Source organism: Culex pipiens, chromosome 2 (genome assembly GCF_016801865.2).
Source record: "Culex pipiens pallens isolate TS chromosome 2, TS_CPP_V2, whole genome shotgun sequence".
Classification (NCBI taxonomy): domain Eukaryota; kingdom Metazoa; phylum Arthropoda; class Insecta; order Diptera; family Culicidae; genus Culex; species Culex pipiens.
The window spans coordinates 91,929,230-91,943,888 of NC_068938.1; the positions used below are offsets into that span (position 1 = coordinate 91,929,230).

At 32.5% G+C, this 14,659-nt stretch overlaps 3 protein-coding genes across 3 annotated transcripts in view; 2 read left to right on the forward strand and 1 right to left on the reverse strand.

Annotated features, from left to right (window-relative positions):
* The first annotated feature begins 86 nt into the window (after positions 1 to 86).
* Positions 87 to 14,659, forward strand: part of LOC120428544 (alkaline ceramidase) — a 31,439-nt gene continuing 16,866 nt past the window's right edge. The window contains exon 1 of the mRNA XM_052709163.1: positions 87 to 213. The gene's annotated coding sequence lies outside the window, so the exon portion shown is untranslated. The remainder of the gene's footprint in view (positions 214 to 14,659) is intronic.
* Positions 1,845 to 3,066, forward strand: LOC120428533 (uncharacterized). The gene is made up of 2 exons (XM_052709165.1): positions 1,845 to 1,968; positions 2,033 to 3,066. Exon 2 carries the CDS (start codon positions 2,138 to 2,140, stop codon positions 2,603 to 2,605), a length of 468 nt encoding a protein of 155 aa, XP_052565125.1. The 5' UTR covers positions 1,845 to 1,968; positions 2,033 to 2,137; the 3' UTR covers positions 2,606 to 3,066.
* LOC120428545 (uncharacterized) lies at positions 12,979 to 13,984 on the reverse strand. The gene is made up of 2 exons (XM_039593578.2): positions 13,888 to 13,984; positions 12,979 to 13,823 (listed from the first exon to the last, which is right to left on the reverse strand). Exon 2 carries the CDS (start codon positions 13,716 to 13,718, stop codon positions 13,284 to 13,286), a length of 435 nt encoding a protein of 144 aa, XP_039449512.1. The 5' UTR covers positions 13,719 to 13,823; positions 13,888 to 13,984; the 3' UTR covers positions 12,979 to 13,283.

Here is a 14,659-nt window from a genome sequence, read left to right on the forward strand (position 1 = left end):
CACGAAACACGTGTATCCACTCCTGAGCTCCACACTCATCTGTCAAACCACATCTCCTGCACAGGGTGACTCACCTCAGAGCCGAGGGGCTCGTCACCACAGAAATGAAGAAACGGTGACGGGTGAACGTTGCAGAGTGTTGACTGGGAATGAAGTTAATCGTGGATTAATTAAATAGACAACTTCAAAGTGGGGTAAAAAGTGGAAAAACAGGTAAGGAACCCGAATATTTCGCAAATTGTTGTTGGTTGCAGCAAGACTAAACATAAATTGTTGTAAACTGGTAGCTGTCTCGCATGCTTAAAATAATTTTATTATTATTATTTAAGAGCGAGTCCACGAACAGGGCAAAATTCAATTTAATTTCAAAATTAAAAATGCATCTGAAAGGGCTTAAAAAATGCAAGAAAATGCAGGGTAAAGCATCCCAATTGGTTAAATCTAAAGGTACATTTATCATGTTCTCATACTCCGGATGTGTTCCGAATGGCCACCGGTAATCGGTTTCATATTGGCCAGGGTGGGTCAACGAACAACGGCATAACCATAGATTGTCATATCATTCAATTTCATGAAGTTTGAAATGTCGAATGATAGGGTTGTCTCATATTCCGGAAGTGTCCCCAAGGGGCCACTAGTAACCGGTTCCAAATTGACCAGAATGGGTCGGCGAACAACGGCATGCCCATAGATTGTCATATATTTTAATTTCATGAAGTTTGATATGCAACATGATGGGGTTTCATAAAAAGTCAAGTCATGTTTCCGGGTACGAACTGGTTCCAGGTTCTCTGGAACAGGCCAGTAACACTCCAGAGTGGTTCTGGCAATTGTTTATTTGGTTTTTAGTAAGTTTTATGGATCAATTTCAACTATCGTGAGTGTAATGGTATCGCATATACGAACAGTAAAACATGAACTTTTAAGATGTTCCGGATTTTCAGAACCGGTATTCCCTGATATTAATATTTGTGGTCAACGTACAGATAAATACCTGTCCAATGCAACCCGGAGCCGGGTTTCCAGGCCGGTTTCGGAAAGGGGACATCCTAAGCTATCCTTTGAGACCAAGAGAACCGGATTTGGTCAAAAATCGGATTTCTGGCGATTTTTATAAGTTTAACCTTAACGCTACACATCAACCATAGCTTTTGCACCCAGATTTCTGTTACAGAAATTTTTGTATCTTCAAAACTACGGGAACTATCGATATAATTTTTTTATTCATCCCCTAAATTACTGTCTTCGTAGTTATTTACAACAAAGTTTGACTATTTTTACATACAGATTCTTGCAGGATTGGGTAAGTTTGACAATTTTGGAATAAGTGACAACTTCCGTATCCGTAATAATATTTAAGTCCGAATCCGTAATAATATTTAAGTTTGTGACAGGTGTTGATAACATACGAGAAATATTTTAAACAAAATTGAAAATTTTCGTGACGTTGCAACGCCAGAATGTGTCATGAAATATGAAAGGTAATTTTTTCGTAGAACAATACACAGCAAAAAATCCGATGGTAAAATCGCATGCAAAAGCATGCACATCACCTTTGTGAAAAAAAAGCATGTAATATTGTATGAGAAAACGTGTACACAAAAAGCATGTACCGAAGAAAAAAAAATCAGGTCTGCTCACCCCAATAATAACATCAATCCGGCGAGAATCATAGTCAGATTACCAAGTCCGCGCCTCAACCAACTCGGCTATTTCGCCGCTATGGAAATAGTTGGATCTTCACCGATGTAGCTGTAGGTTCCCCATACATCGTATGCAGTTAACACAGTATACGACGTACGGAAAACCTACTGTTGCATTAGGTTTTACGCCGTCGCGGCTAACCTCAATCGTGTTTTTCTGTTTGACAGCTCGCGTGCACTGTTTACATAGACTTAGTCGTGTTCGAACGAAAAGTGCTGGGTATTTTTTTTTATTCAAAGTCGGTCGAAATTTCAAAGCGAAGCGGTTTGTAAATTGTAAGTAAATTTATTTGTATGATTTCAAGTTTTTTTTTTTAAATAATTTGCAGGAAATCGAAGACGAAGTGGGCGGCAAACTTGTTTACATGACCTAGCAGCTGCTCGCTGAACCCGAACGAAAACGAAGCCGTGCTGCTGGCGGAGATGGTCAAGCAATGCCTCGTTCCGACGCTCAAGCAAAGCCCTGGAATGACCTACTGGGAACCGACCACCAAGGACATGCAAATCCCGGAAAACTACCGCACCGTCTTTCGACCGCTTATGCTCCAGCTCCAGCTCCCGAGGACGTGGTCAAGTTCAACCTCGAGCGCTGCAACCTCGCCCTCCTCCACCAACAAAACACCGGCAGATTCTTCATCGTCCTGTTTGAGAAGAAAAAGAAGCTGCTCTCGGAGGTTTTCCACCAGAAACCGCCGTCGAAGACCTGCGAAGCGGAACCACCCCAAAAGAAGCTAAAACGCTACCACCGCAACCCGCTCAACCTCCTGACTCGGTGCCGCGAAGACAAAAAGAAGAACACTTACTGGTCCAGGAGGGTGGAGACCTTTTTGCATTTCGGATTGACCGTACTTCGGGTGCTGGTCAACTACAGTCTAGCGGACCACACGCAAAGCCGACATTAGTCTTTTAAGACTTAAAATTAGGCTTTATCGAACCTAACCGTGTTAAGTCTTTTTAAGCCTAATGATGGGTTAGTCTTTAAAAGACTAGTTTCGTTTTAGTACGAAAAAGGCTAAATTTTAGGCTTAATGTTATCGTCAAAAAGCCTAAATTTTAGTCTTTTTCGAGAATGCGAGGGGATCAAAGCGGACATAATCCAAGATGGCGGAACTTGATTAAGACTTATTTTTAGGCATAAAAAGACTTATTTATAGGTTCAAAAGACTAATTTTTAGGCTTTTGCAGGGAATGGGAGGGGATCAAAGCGGACATAATCCAAGATGGCGGAACTTGATTAAGACTTATTTTTAGGCCTAAAAAGACTTATTTATAGGTTTAAAAGACTAATTTTTAGGCTTTTGCAGGGAATGGGAGGGGATCAAAGCGGACATAATCAAAGATGGCGGAACTTGATTAAGACTTATTTTTAGGCCTAAAAAGACTTATTTATAGGTTTAAAAGACTAATTTTTAGGCTTTTGCAGGAAATGGAGGGGTCAAAGCGGACATAATCCAAGATGGCGGAACTTGATTAAGACTTATTTTTAGGCCTAAAAAGACTTATTTATAGGTTTAAAAGACTAATTTTTAGGCTTTTGCGGGAAATGGGAGGGGATCAAAGCGGACATAATCAAAGATGGCGGAACTTGATTAAGACTTATTTTTAGGCCTAAAAAGACTTATTTATAGGTTTAAAAGACTAATTTTTAGGCTTTTGTAGGGAATGGGAGGGGATCAAAGCGGACATAATCCAAGATGGCGGAACTTGATTAAGACTTATTTTTAGGCCTAAAAAGACTTATTTACAGGTTTAAAAGACTAATTTTTAGGCTTTTGCGGGAAATGGGAGGGGATCAAAGCGGACATAATCAAAGATGGCGGAACTTGATTAAGACTTATTTTTAGGCCTAAAAAGACTTATTTATAGGTTTAAAAGACTAATTTTTAGGCTTTTGCAGGAAATGGGAGCGGATCAAAGCGAACATAATCCAAAATGGCGGAACCTTATTAAGACTAATTTTAGGCCTAAAAAGACTTATTTATAGGTTTAAAAGACTAATTTTTAGGCTTTAGCAGGAAATGGGAGCGCATCAAAGCGGACATAATCCAAAATGGCGGAACCTTATTAAGACTAGTTTTAGGCCTAAAAAGACTTATTTATAGGTTAAAAGACTAATTTTTAGGCTTTAGCAGGAAATGGGAGCGCATCAAAGCGGACATAATCCAAAATGGCGGAACTTTATTAAGACTAATTTTATGCATGAAAAACCTAGGGGATCAAAATGGCGGGAATTAAGGGTAGAAAATAAAATATAGTTAAATTTTATTTAAGAATTTAAGAATTTAAGAATTTAAGAATTTAAGAATTTAAGAATTTAAGAATTTAAGAATTTAAGAATTTAAGAATTTAAGAATTTAAGAATTTAAGAATTTAAGAATTTAAGAATTTAAGAATTTAAGAATTTAAGAATTTAAGAATTTAAGAATTTAAGAATTTAAGAATTTAAGAATTTAAGAATTTAAGAATTTAAGAATTTAAGAATTTAAGAATTTAAGAATTTAAGAATTTAAGAATTTAAGAATTTAAGAATTTAAGAATTTAAGAATTTAAGAATTTAAGAATTTAAGAATTTAAGAATTTAAGAATTTAAGAATTTAAGAATTTAAGAATTTAAGAATTTAAGAATTTAAGAATTTAAGAATTTAAGAATTTAAGAATTTAAGAATTTAAGAATTTAAGAATTTAAGAATTTAAGAATTTAAGAATTTAAGAATTTAAGAATTTAAGAATTTAAGAATTTAAGAATTTAAGAATTTAAGAATTTAAGAATTTAAGAATTTAAGAATTTAAGAATTTAAGAATTTAAGAATTTAAGAATTTAAGAATTTAAGAATTTAAGAATTTAAGAATTTAAGAATTTAAGAATTTAAGAATTTAAGAATTTAAGAATTTAAGAATTTAAGAATTTAAGAATTTAAGAATTTAAGAATTTAAGAATTTAAGAATTTAAGAATTTAAGAATTTAAGAATTTAAGAATTTAAGAATTTAAGAATTTAAGAATTTAAGAATTTAAGAATTTAAGAATTTAAGAATTTAAGAATTTAAGAATTTAAGAATTTAAGAATTTAAGAATTTAAGAATTTAAGAATTTAAGAATTTAAGAATTTAAGAATTTAAGAATTTAAGAATTTAAGAATTTAAGAATTTAAGAATTTAAGAATTTAAGAATTTAAGAATTTAAGAATTTAAGAATTTAAGAATTTAAGAATTTAAGAATTTAAGAATTTAAGAATTTAAGAATTTAAGAATTTAAGAATTTAAGAATTTAAGAATTTAAGAATTTAAGAATTTAAGAATTTAAGAATTTAAGAATTTAAGAATTTAAGAATTTAAGAATTTAAGAATTTAAGAATTTAAGAATTTAAGAATTTAAGAATTTAAGAATTTAAGAATTTAAGAATTTAAGAATTTAAGAATTTAAGAATTTAAGAATTTAAGAATTTAAGAATTTAAGAATTTAAGAATTTAAGAATTTAAGAATTTAAGAATTTAAGAATTTAAGAATTTAAGAATTTAAGAATTTAAGAATTTAAGAATTTAAGAATTTAAGAATTTAAGAATTTAAGAATTTAAGAATTTAAGAATTTAAGAATTTAAGAATTTAAGAATTTAAGAATTTAAGAATTTAAGAATTTAAGAATTTAAGAATTTAAGAATTTAAGAATTTAAGAATTTAAGAATTTAAGAATTTAAGAATTTAAGAATTTAAGAATTTAAGAATTTAAGAATTTAAGAATTTAAGAATTTAAGAATTTAAGAATTTAAGAATTTAAGAATTTAAGAATTTAAGAATTTAAGAATTTAAGAATTTAAGAATTTAAGAATTTAAGAATTTAAGAATTTAAGAATTTAAGAATTTAAGAATTTAAGAATTTAAGAATTTAAGAATTTAAGAATTTAAGAATTTAAGAATTTAAGAATTTAAGAATTTAAGAATTTAAGAATTTAAGAATTTAAGAATTTAAGAATTTAAGAATTTAAGAATTTAAGAATTTAAGAATTTAAGAATTTAAGAATTTAAGAATTTAAGAATTTAAGAATTTAAGAATTTAAGAATTTAAGAATTTAAGAATTTAAGAATTTAAGAATTTAAGAATTTAAGAATTTAAGAATTTAAGAATTTAAGAATTTAAGAATTTAAGAATTTAAGAATTTAAGAATTTAAGAATTTAAGAATTTAAGAATTTAAGAATTTAAGAATTTAAGAATTTAAGAATTTAAGAATTTAAGAATTTAAGAATTTAAGAATTTAAGAATTTAAGAATTTAAGAATTTAAGAATTTAAGAATTTAAGAATTTAAGAATTTAAGAATTTAAGAATTTAAGAATTTAAGAATTTAAGAATTTAAGAATTTAAGAATTTAAGAATTTAAGAATTTAAGAATTTAAGAATTTAAGAATTTAAGAATTTAAGAATTTAAGAATTTAAGAATTTAAGAATTTAAGAATTTAAGAATTTAAGAATTTAAGAATTTAAGAATTTAAGAATTTAAGAATTTAAGAATTTAAGAATTTAAGAATTTAAGAATTTAAGAATTTAAGAATTTAAGAATTTAAGAATTTAAGAATTTAAGAATTTAAGAATTTAAGAATTTAAGAATTTAAGAATTTAAGAATTTAAGAATTTAAGAATTTAAGAATTTAAGAATTTAAGAATTTAAGAATTTAAGAATTTAAGAATTTAAGAATTTAAGAATTTAAGAATTTAAGAATTTAAGAATTTAAGAATTTAAGAATTTAAGAATTTAAGAATTTAAGAATTTAAGAATTTAAGAATTTAAGAATTTAAGAATTTAAGAATTTAAGAATTTAAGAATTTAAGAATTTAAGAATTTAAGAATTTAAGAATTTAAGAATTTAAGAATTTAAGAATTTAAGAATTTAAGAATTTAAGAATTTAAGAATTTAAGAATTTAAGAATTTAAGAATTTAAGAATTTAAGAATTTAAGAATTTAAGAATTTAAGAATTTAAGAATTTAAGAATTTAAGAATTTAAGAATTTAAGAATTTAAGAATTTAAGAATTTAAGAATTTAAGAATTTAAGAATTTAAGAATTTAAGAATTTAAGAATTTAAGAATTTAAGAATTTAAGAATTTAAGAATTTAAGAATTTAAGAATTTAAGAATTTAAGAATTTAAGAATTTAAGAATTTAAGAATTTAAGAATTTAAGAATTTAAGAATTTAAGAATTTAAGAATTTAAGAATTTAAGAATTTAAGAATTTAAGAATTTAAGAATTTAAGAATTTAAGAATTTAAGAATTTAAGAATTTAAGAATTTAAGAATTTAAGAATTTAAGAATTTAAGAATTTAAGAATTTAAGAATTTAAGAATTTAAGAATTTAAGAATTTAAGAATTTAAGAATTTAAGAATTTAAGAATTTAAGAATTTAAGAATTTAAGAATTTAAGAATTTAAGAATTTAAGAATTTAACAATTTAAGAATTTAAGAATTTAAGAATTTAAGAATTTAAGAATTTAAGAATTTAAGAATTTAAGAATTTAAGAATTTAAGAATTTAAGAATTTAAGAATTTAAGAATTTAAGAATTTAAGAATTTAAGAATTTAAGAATTTAAGAATTTAAGAATTTAAGAATTTAAGAATTTAAGAATTTAAGAATTTAAGAATTTAAGAATTTAAGAATTTAAGAATTTAAGAATTTAAGAATTTAAGAATTTAAGAATTTAAGAATTTAAGAATTTAAGAATTTAAGAATTTAAGAATTTAAGAATTTAAGAATTTAAGAATTTAAGAATTTTATTTTAAGAATTAAGATTTTAAGAATTAAAGAATTTAAAATTTTAGAATTTTAGAATTTTAGAATTTTAGAGTTTTAGAGTTTTAGAATTTTAGAATATTAGAATTTTAGAATTTTAGAATTTTAGAATTTTAGAATTTTGAATTTTGAATTTTGAATTTTGAATTTTGAATTTTGAATTTTGAATTTTGAATTTTGAATTTTGAATTTTGAATTTTGAATTTTGAATTTTGAATTTTGAATTTTGAATTTTGAATTTTGAATTTTGAATTTTGAATTTTGAATTTTGAATTTTGAATTTTGAATTTTGAATTTTGAATTTTGAATTTTGAATTTTGAATTTTGAATATTGAATTTTGAATTTTGAATTTTGAATTTTGAATTTTGAATTTTGAATTTTGAATTTTGAATTTTGAATTTTAAATTTTGAATTTTGAATTTTGAATTTTGAATTTTGAATTTTGAATTTTGAATTTTGAATTTTGAATTTTGAATTTTGAATTTTGAATTTTGAATATTGAATTTTGAATTTTGAATTTTGAATTTTGAATTTTTGAATTTTTGAATTTTTGAATTTTAGAATTTTAGAATTTTAGAATTTTAGAATTTTAGAATTTTAGAATTTTAGAAATTTAAAATTTTAGAATTTTAGAATTTTAGAATTTTAGAATTTTAGAATTTTAGAATTTTAGAATTTTAGAATTTTAGAATTTTAGAATTTTAGAATTTTAGAATTTTAGAATTTTAGAATTTTAGAATTTTAGAATTTTAGAATTTTAGAATTTTAGAATTTTAGAATTTTAGAATTTTAGAATTTTAGAATTTTAGAATTTTAGAATTTTAGAATTTTAGAATTTTAGAATTATAGAATTTTAGAATTTTAGAATTTTAGAATTTTAGAATTTTTGAATTTTTGAATTTTATAATTTTAGAATTTTAGAATTTTGAATTGAATTTTAGAATTTTTGAACTTTTGAATTTTAGAATTTTTGAATTTTAGAATTTTTTTAATTTTTGTGTTTCTGAATTTTTGAATTTTGGAATTTTTGAATTTTTAAATTTTTGAATTTTTGAATTTTTGAATTGTTAAATTTCTGAATTTCTGAATTTTTGAGTTTTTGAATTTCTAAATTTTTAAATTTTTGAATTTCTGAATTTTTGAATTTTTGAACCCACACAAACACACACACACACACCACTCATAAACACTCATTCACAAACACAAACACAACCACCACCACCACCACCATCATCATTTTCACCGCCACCGTCGGTTGTCCACTCCCGCTTCGTTGCTCTTTTTCGCTTCCACTTTGGATTTCAATCCCCGGCGGATTGATTCCGAGATTTTCTGTCCACACGTCCATTTTCTGTCCACACGTCCACGCCGTCCACAAAAAAAGTTGCTTCCCTCCTGCATCTGCAAAAAAAACACGCCTTCCCGTCCTCCTCCACCGTACCGAGAACCAGAATTTGGGAACCCGGTAGACAGCAGACATTTCGTTCGGCCGCCGTCTCACTCCGGCCGAACCTTCCGGCCGAACCTTCCGGCAGGAAAAACACAAAAACTTACCTGCAAACTGGCCAGAATCCTTCCCCGTCCGACGAACAGCAACCACCACCGGCAACTTTCAACTTTTTCTGATTTGACATGTCAAATCGTGAACCAAAGTTTATAGTACAGAAAAGCCTTAAATTTAGTCTTTTTCTAAGTTTTGCACTAAGTTCTAAAAAAAGCCTAAAATTTAGGCCCAAAAAAAGACTAATTTTTAGGCCTTTTTCTGACAATACTGACCGAACTTCAAAAAAGGCTAAAAATAAGTCTTTAAAGACTAATGCTGGTTTTCCGTGCATGTCGTCAAGGATGTGCTGCTAGTGTCATGTCTTGGCAACACTGCGCGCCAGGATTGGCGTCACCCGTTCTGCACCACCCTGACTGTGCACGGTGACAGCTGAGCTGCAGCGCGAACCAACAACAACATCCGTCACTCCATCACCAGCAGCAGAAGGAACAACATTGTGCTTAGTGTTCGTGCTACATATTATTAGTGGAATTAAATAGTTTAGTTAGTTACTAGCACATTGTTTCTTCTCTTTCCGTCCCGCCTGTCCCTCCTCCCAACCGCATTCACAACAGTTGGCGACGAGGAAGTGGATTTTTCCGGAAATTGCGGATTTCTGCCGGAAGTTGGAGCTAACCTCATTTTCGAGGTTTCTCTGATGCCGAACCAAGACGCGGAACATGCGCCGCCTGCTGCGTTCCCATACGAACCATTCGAACCAGCCACAACATGCGATCGGCTGGATTGCCGTCCGGAAAATACGTTCCGGCATTTCAACGTTGCGGTGGAGCCCAAGCGGGACAACATCCGACACTCGGGAAAGTTCAAGCTCGGAACATCGAGTCATAAAAGCGAGCGACGGGAAGGCGAGTTCCCGGTACAGGAGCGAAGGCGCGAATCAAACTGTGTCGACGTGGAGCTGCTGCAAAACGAAGGAAGGATACGTGCGTGTGCGCTGCAAGACGAGGCCATCAAATCGGAGGGAAGCCGTGCAATTCGCCGAGGTAATCTTTCCGGCTACGAGCGGACACGGGTCAGTACGATTCTGCGCGTCGAGGAGGGGCGAGCTTCGGTGGTCAAGGGCTTGCTGCAGTCGAATCACACTCCGCGCCCGACGTCCGTTTCAACCAGAACTTGTCTGGTAAGTTTCGTGCTAAGGGAGACGACGATTGATGTGAATTCTGATGGCGATCATTTCACATGGCCCTGGTTCGTCGTCGATTCGAAGAGGTACTTGCGTGCGGTCAGCAGGACCAATCTGCGGAGGGGCACCTGCGCCTACTCCTACTGCTCATGGAGCAACCTGCGCTGGATCTTCCCAGCAACTGCGAAGCGGCATCTGCGCCACCTTCAACTGCTCTAGGAGCAACTTTCGCTGGACGTTCCCAGCATTCTGCGGAGTGGCAGCTGCGCCATCTCCAAACGCTCGAGGAGCAATCTGCGCTGGACTTGCCCAGCAATTTGCGAAGTTAACCTTCAACCGCTCACGGAGCGAACCTGCGCTGGACGTGCCCAGCAACTGCGAAGGTTATACGAAACCCTTCAAGTGCTCATGGAGCAACTTCTGCCGGACGTGCCCGGTAATTCTTTTTGCGGAGAGGCAGCTGCGCCAACCAATCTCCAACCGCTCATGGAGCGAACCTGCGCTGGATGTGCCCAGCAACAACTACAACCAACTACTGCTACTACTACTGCTCACGGAGCAACAACCGCTGGACGTGCCCAGCACCTGCTACTGCTCGAAGGGCAACTTCCGCCGGATTGGCCGGCATCTTCAAGAATTCGGATACGAGCTTGCACCGGACGTTCCCGGTACCTGCGGTCGGACTGCCGATGTCGTTCAAAGCCCTCATCCTACGGAAGCTTCTACCGGAACCGATGAGCGGAACCAGAAGTTCACCACAACAGAGGGGAGAGCTGTCATGTCTTGGCAACACTGCGCGCCAGGATTGGCGTCACCCGTTCTGCACCACCCTGACTGTGCACGGTGACAGCTGAGCTGCAGCGCGAACCAACAACAACATCCGTCACTCCATCACCAGCAGCAGAAGGAACAACATTGTGCTTAGTGTTCGTGCTACATATTTTTAGTGGAATTAAATAGTTTAGTTAGTTACTAGCACATTGTTTCTTCTCTTTCCGTCCCGCCTGTCCCTCCTCCCAACCGCATTCACAACAGCTAGATTATTAACAGGGTTGTTTAGGAGAAGCCAAAAAAAAAAATCCGCGCCATATAATAAAAAATACGCGACAAACACAGAGTTTCATAATTTTTTTTTCTGGGATAAAAAAAAAAGTTCAAGAACAAAAATTAAACACGTTCTACGGAAGGAACGCAAAAATCACGAACGTTTAAATAAAGTTGTATTCAATTAATACAATTTTAAAATCATGAAACGCAACAAATTTATTTTCGCTCGGATGAAGTGAACCAGAAGGAAAATCCATACCGTAAACTGGGGTCAATCGGGACACATGGGGCGAATTGGGACAGCAGTTTTAACCATGTTAGAGCACAATATTTTGATTTTTCTGGTTGGTTTCGGTTAGAACAGACTCTGGCCAACAAGATGTGTACATCCATTTCCAAATTTAAAAGCTTTAAGTGCTCTAAAAACTGCTGTCCCTATTCAGACTGTAGTCCCGATTCACCCCAGATTACGGTAACAATAATTTTGGCTAAGAAAGAGAGAAGTCCAAAATAGAAATTAAAGCATTTAGAAATTTTAATATAAAAGTAAATAAAATTAAATAAAAAAAAATTAAACAGGTTAAATCAATATAAAATATATGATTTTGAAAATCTTAAAAATTTATAAATCTATTTAAAAAAATTAAATACACTTCGTACTCGATGATACTCCCCAAAGAGTCACTCAGAAAAATCGAAACACGAAACTTGTATTATTTTCTTCTCAAAATTTTTGTAACCTAAAATATGACTCCAAAGTTATTAGATTTTCTGTAATCTAAGGTGGTGAAAAAAATGAAAGCATTTAAGAATTTTACATTTTTTTTTATTTTTGGTATGTCCAGAATTTAAGAATTCGGCAGTTCTTTTTTTTCAAGAGGTTGAACTTAAGAATTAGGAAATTAAGAAATCAAGGAATTTAAGAATCAAGGAATGACGGAATTAAAGAATTAAGAAATGTAAGAATTTAATAATATAAGAATTTAAGGATTTCAGAAATTAAGCATTCAAACATTTAAGCGTTTAAACATGTTAGCCTTTGAGAATTAAGGAATTATTATTTTTTTGTTCACTTCATTGTTTTTAATTTTCATTTGTTTTGAATTTTTAAATTTTGATTTTATAAATTCTTGTATTAATTAGAATTATTTTTCCTAAATTTTTGGAGTCTTGAATGTAGATATTTTTTTAAATTATGAATTTAGGAATGTAGGTTTTTTTTTAAATTTTTGGATAGTTTTGAATTTTGGAGTTTCTTCATTTTTGAATTTTGAACTCTAGAGCTTTAATTTTTTATGTTTTGATCTATTATTTTTTAACCCAAGAATTTTTCGATTTAGAAAAAAAATCTTAGTACGGGTTAAAACCCATAAAAATTTTAAGGCAGCTTCAGTTACGTCCAATCAAGCTCATATTTGGGATTTGAGCACAGCACGCCCACCCAATCAAACTCAAATAATCATTTTTGTTACATTCTAAAGTTTGAAATATGATTCACAAGATTAAAAATGGAATGTCTCCAGTATAAAGCTAACAATAAATATGGTTAAAAATTATCAAAACTCAAAAGAAATTATTTTTTTTAGAGTCAGTAAGCAGATGTTTAAAAATGCGTTGAGTGTAGTAATACATTTGATTGAGAAATCCTCAACATTTCTTCTTGCAGATTTTTTCGACGTTTCTTATTAAGAAAATACTAGCAAATATTTTCGGAAGAAAATTCTAGATTTTTTTTAAAGGTCCTATAAGTTATTGTGTTTCATATGTTTCTAGGACCTATTAAAAAAAACTCTTGAATTTAATTTTATTTCATTAACAACTTCTAAGAAATCGAAGCTTTATCCTAATTATTGGTACTAGTTTGGACCAAGGACAAACTGTCCTTTTCCGTCAGGCCCACGGCAAGAATTGCTCACGAGGAGGATAATAGTTCCGCACCGCAAACGGATCCGCCGAAACTCCGACACACATCTGCACAGTTCCAACTCCTTCCTCGCCCAGCCCTTCGATTTCCGGCGGCTTCTCCGGATCGTTTTTAAACAGCAGCTTGATCAAGTCGTCCTTTAAAATACGCGTGCTCCATCCTGCGCCGATACATCCGTTAACAATCTGGAGACCCTCCTGGGCCAGTAAGTGTTCTTCTTTTTGTCTTCGCGGCACCGAGTCAGGAGGTTGAGCGGGTTGCGGTGGTAGCGTTTTAGCTTCTTTTGGGGTGGTTCCGCTTCGCAGGTCTTCGACGGCGGTTTCTGGTGGAAAACCTCCGAGAGCAGCTTCTTTTTCTTCTCAAACAGGACGATGAAGAATCTGCCGGTGTTTTGTTGGTGGAGGAGGGCGAGGTTGCAGCGCTCGAGGTTGAACTTGACCACGTCCTCGGGAGCTGGAGCTGGAGCATAAGCGGTCGAAAGACGGTGCGGTAGTTTTCCGGGATTTGCATGTCCTTGGTGGTCGGTTCCCAGTAGGTCATTCCAGGGCTTTGCTTGAGCGTCGGAACGAGGCATTGCTTGACCATCTCCGCCAGCAGCACGGCTTCGTTTTCGTTCGGGTTCAGCGAGCAGCTGCTAGGTCATGTAAACAAGTTTGCCGCCCACTTCGTCTTCGATTTCCTGCAAATTATTTAAAAAAAAAAACTTGAAATCATACAAATAAATTTACTTACAATTTACAAACCGCTTCGCTTTGAAATTTCGACCGACTTTGAATAAAAAAAAATACCCAGCACTTTTCGTTCGAGCACGACTAAGTCTATGTAAACAGTGCACGCGAGCTGTCAAATGACGTCACGGTGTAAAACCTAATTGGCATTGATCCAACTATTTTTATTGCGGCGAGATAGCCGAGTGGGTTGGGGCGCGGACTTAGTAATCTGAATATGACTATCGCTGGATTGATGTTATTTTTGGGGTAAGCAGACCTGATTTTTTTTCTTCGGTGCCTGCTTTTTGTGTACACGTTTTCTCATACAATATTACATGCTTTTTCTCACAAAGGTGATGTGCATGCTTTTGCATGCGATTTTACACAGAAATTTTTTGCTGTGTAGTTACTCCAAATTACCTCCTGAAGGTCTCTGGTTAGTTTGCAATACACCGTAACAGCCAGGGTTGTTAAAATATCAAAATATCAGCTCTCAGCAACTACAATTATCCCGCCAGAATAATCATGCCTCAGATACAACTGCTCTTCTCTCCTCATTGAAACTCTCAGCGCCGAACATAGCCGAACACGTTTTCGTGTTTACCCACTCGCGATTGACATTTTCCTTTACTCTCTCATTCCCGCTTCCACGATCATCCTACCGCAACAGCGTTTAACCACAAAAGCTTTTCGGAGAGATTGAGAGACTGAGGTGAGAGCACATAGTCGAGGAAAAGGGAAGGAGTGATAGAGAGAGAATGACATCGCTGGGAATCACGAGACACAAGAAGAGATCTCACAAGCT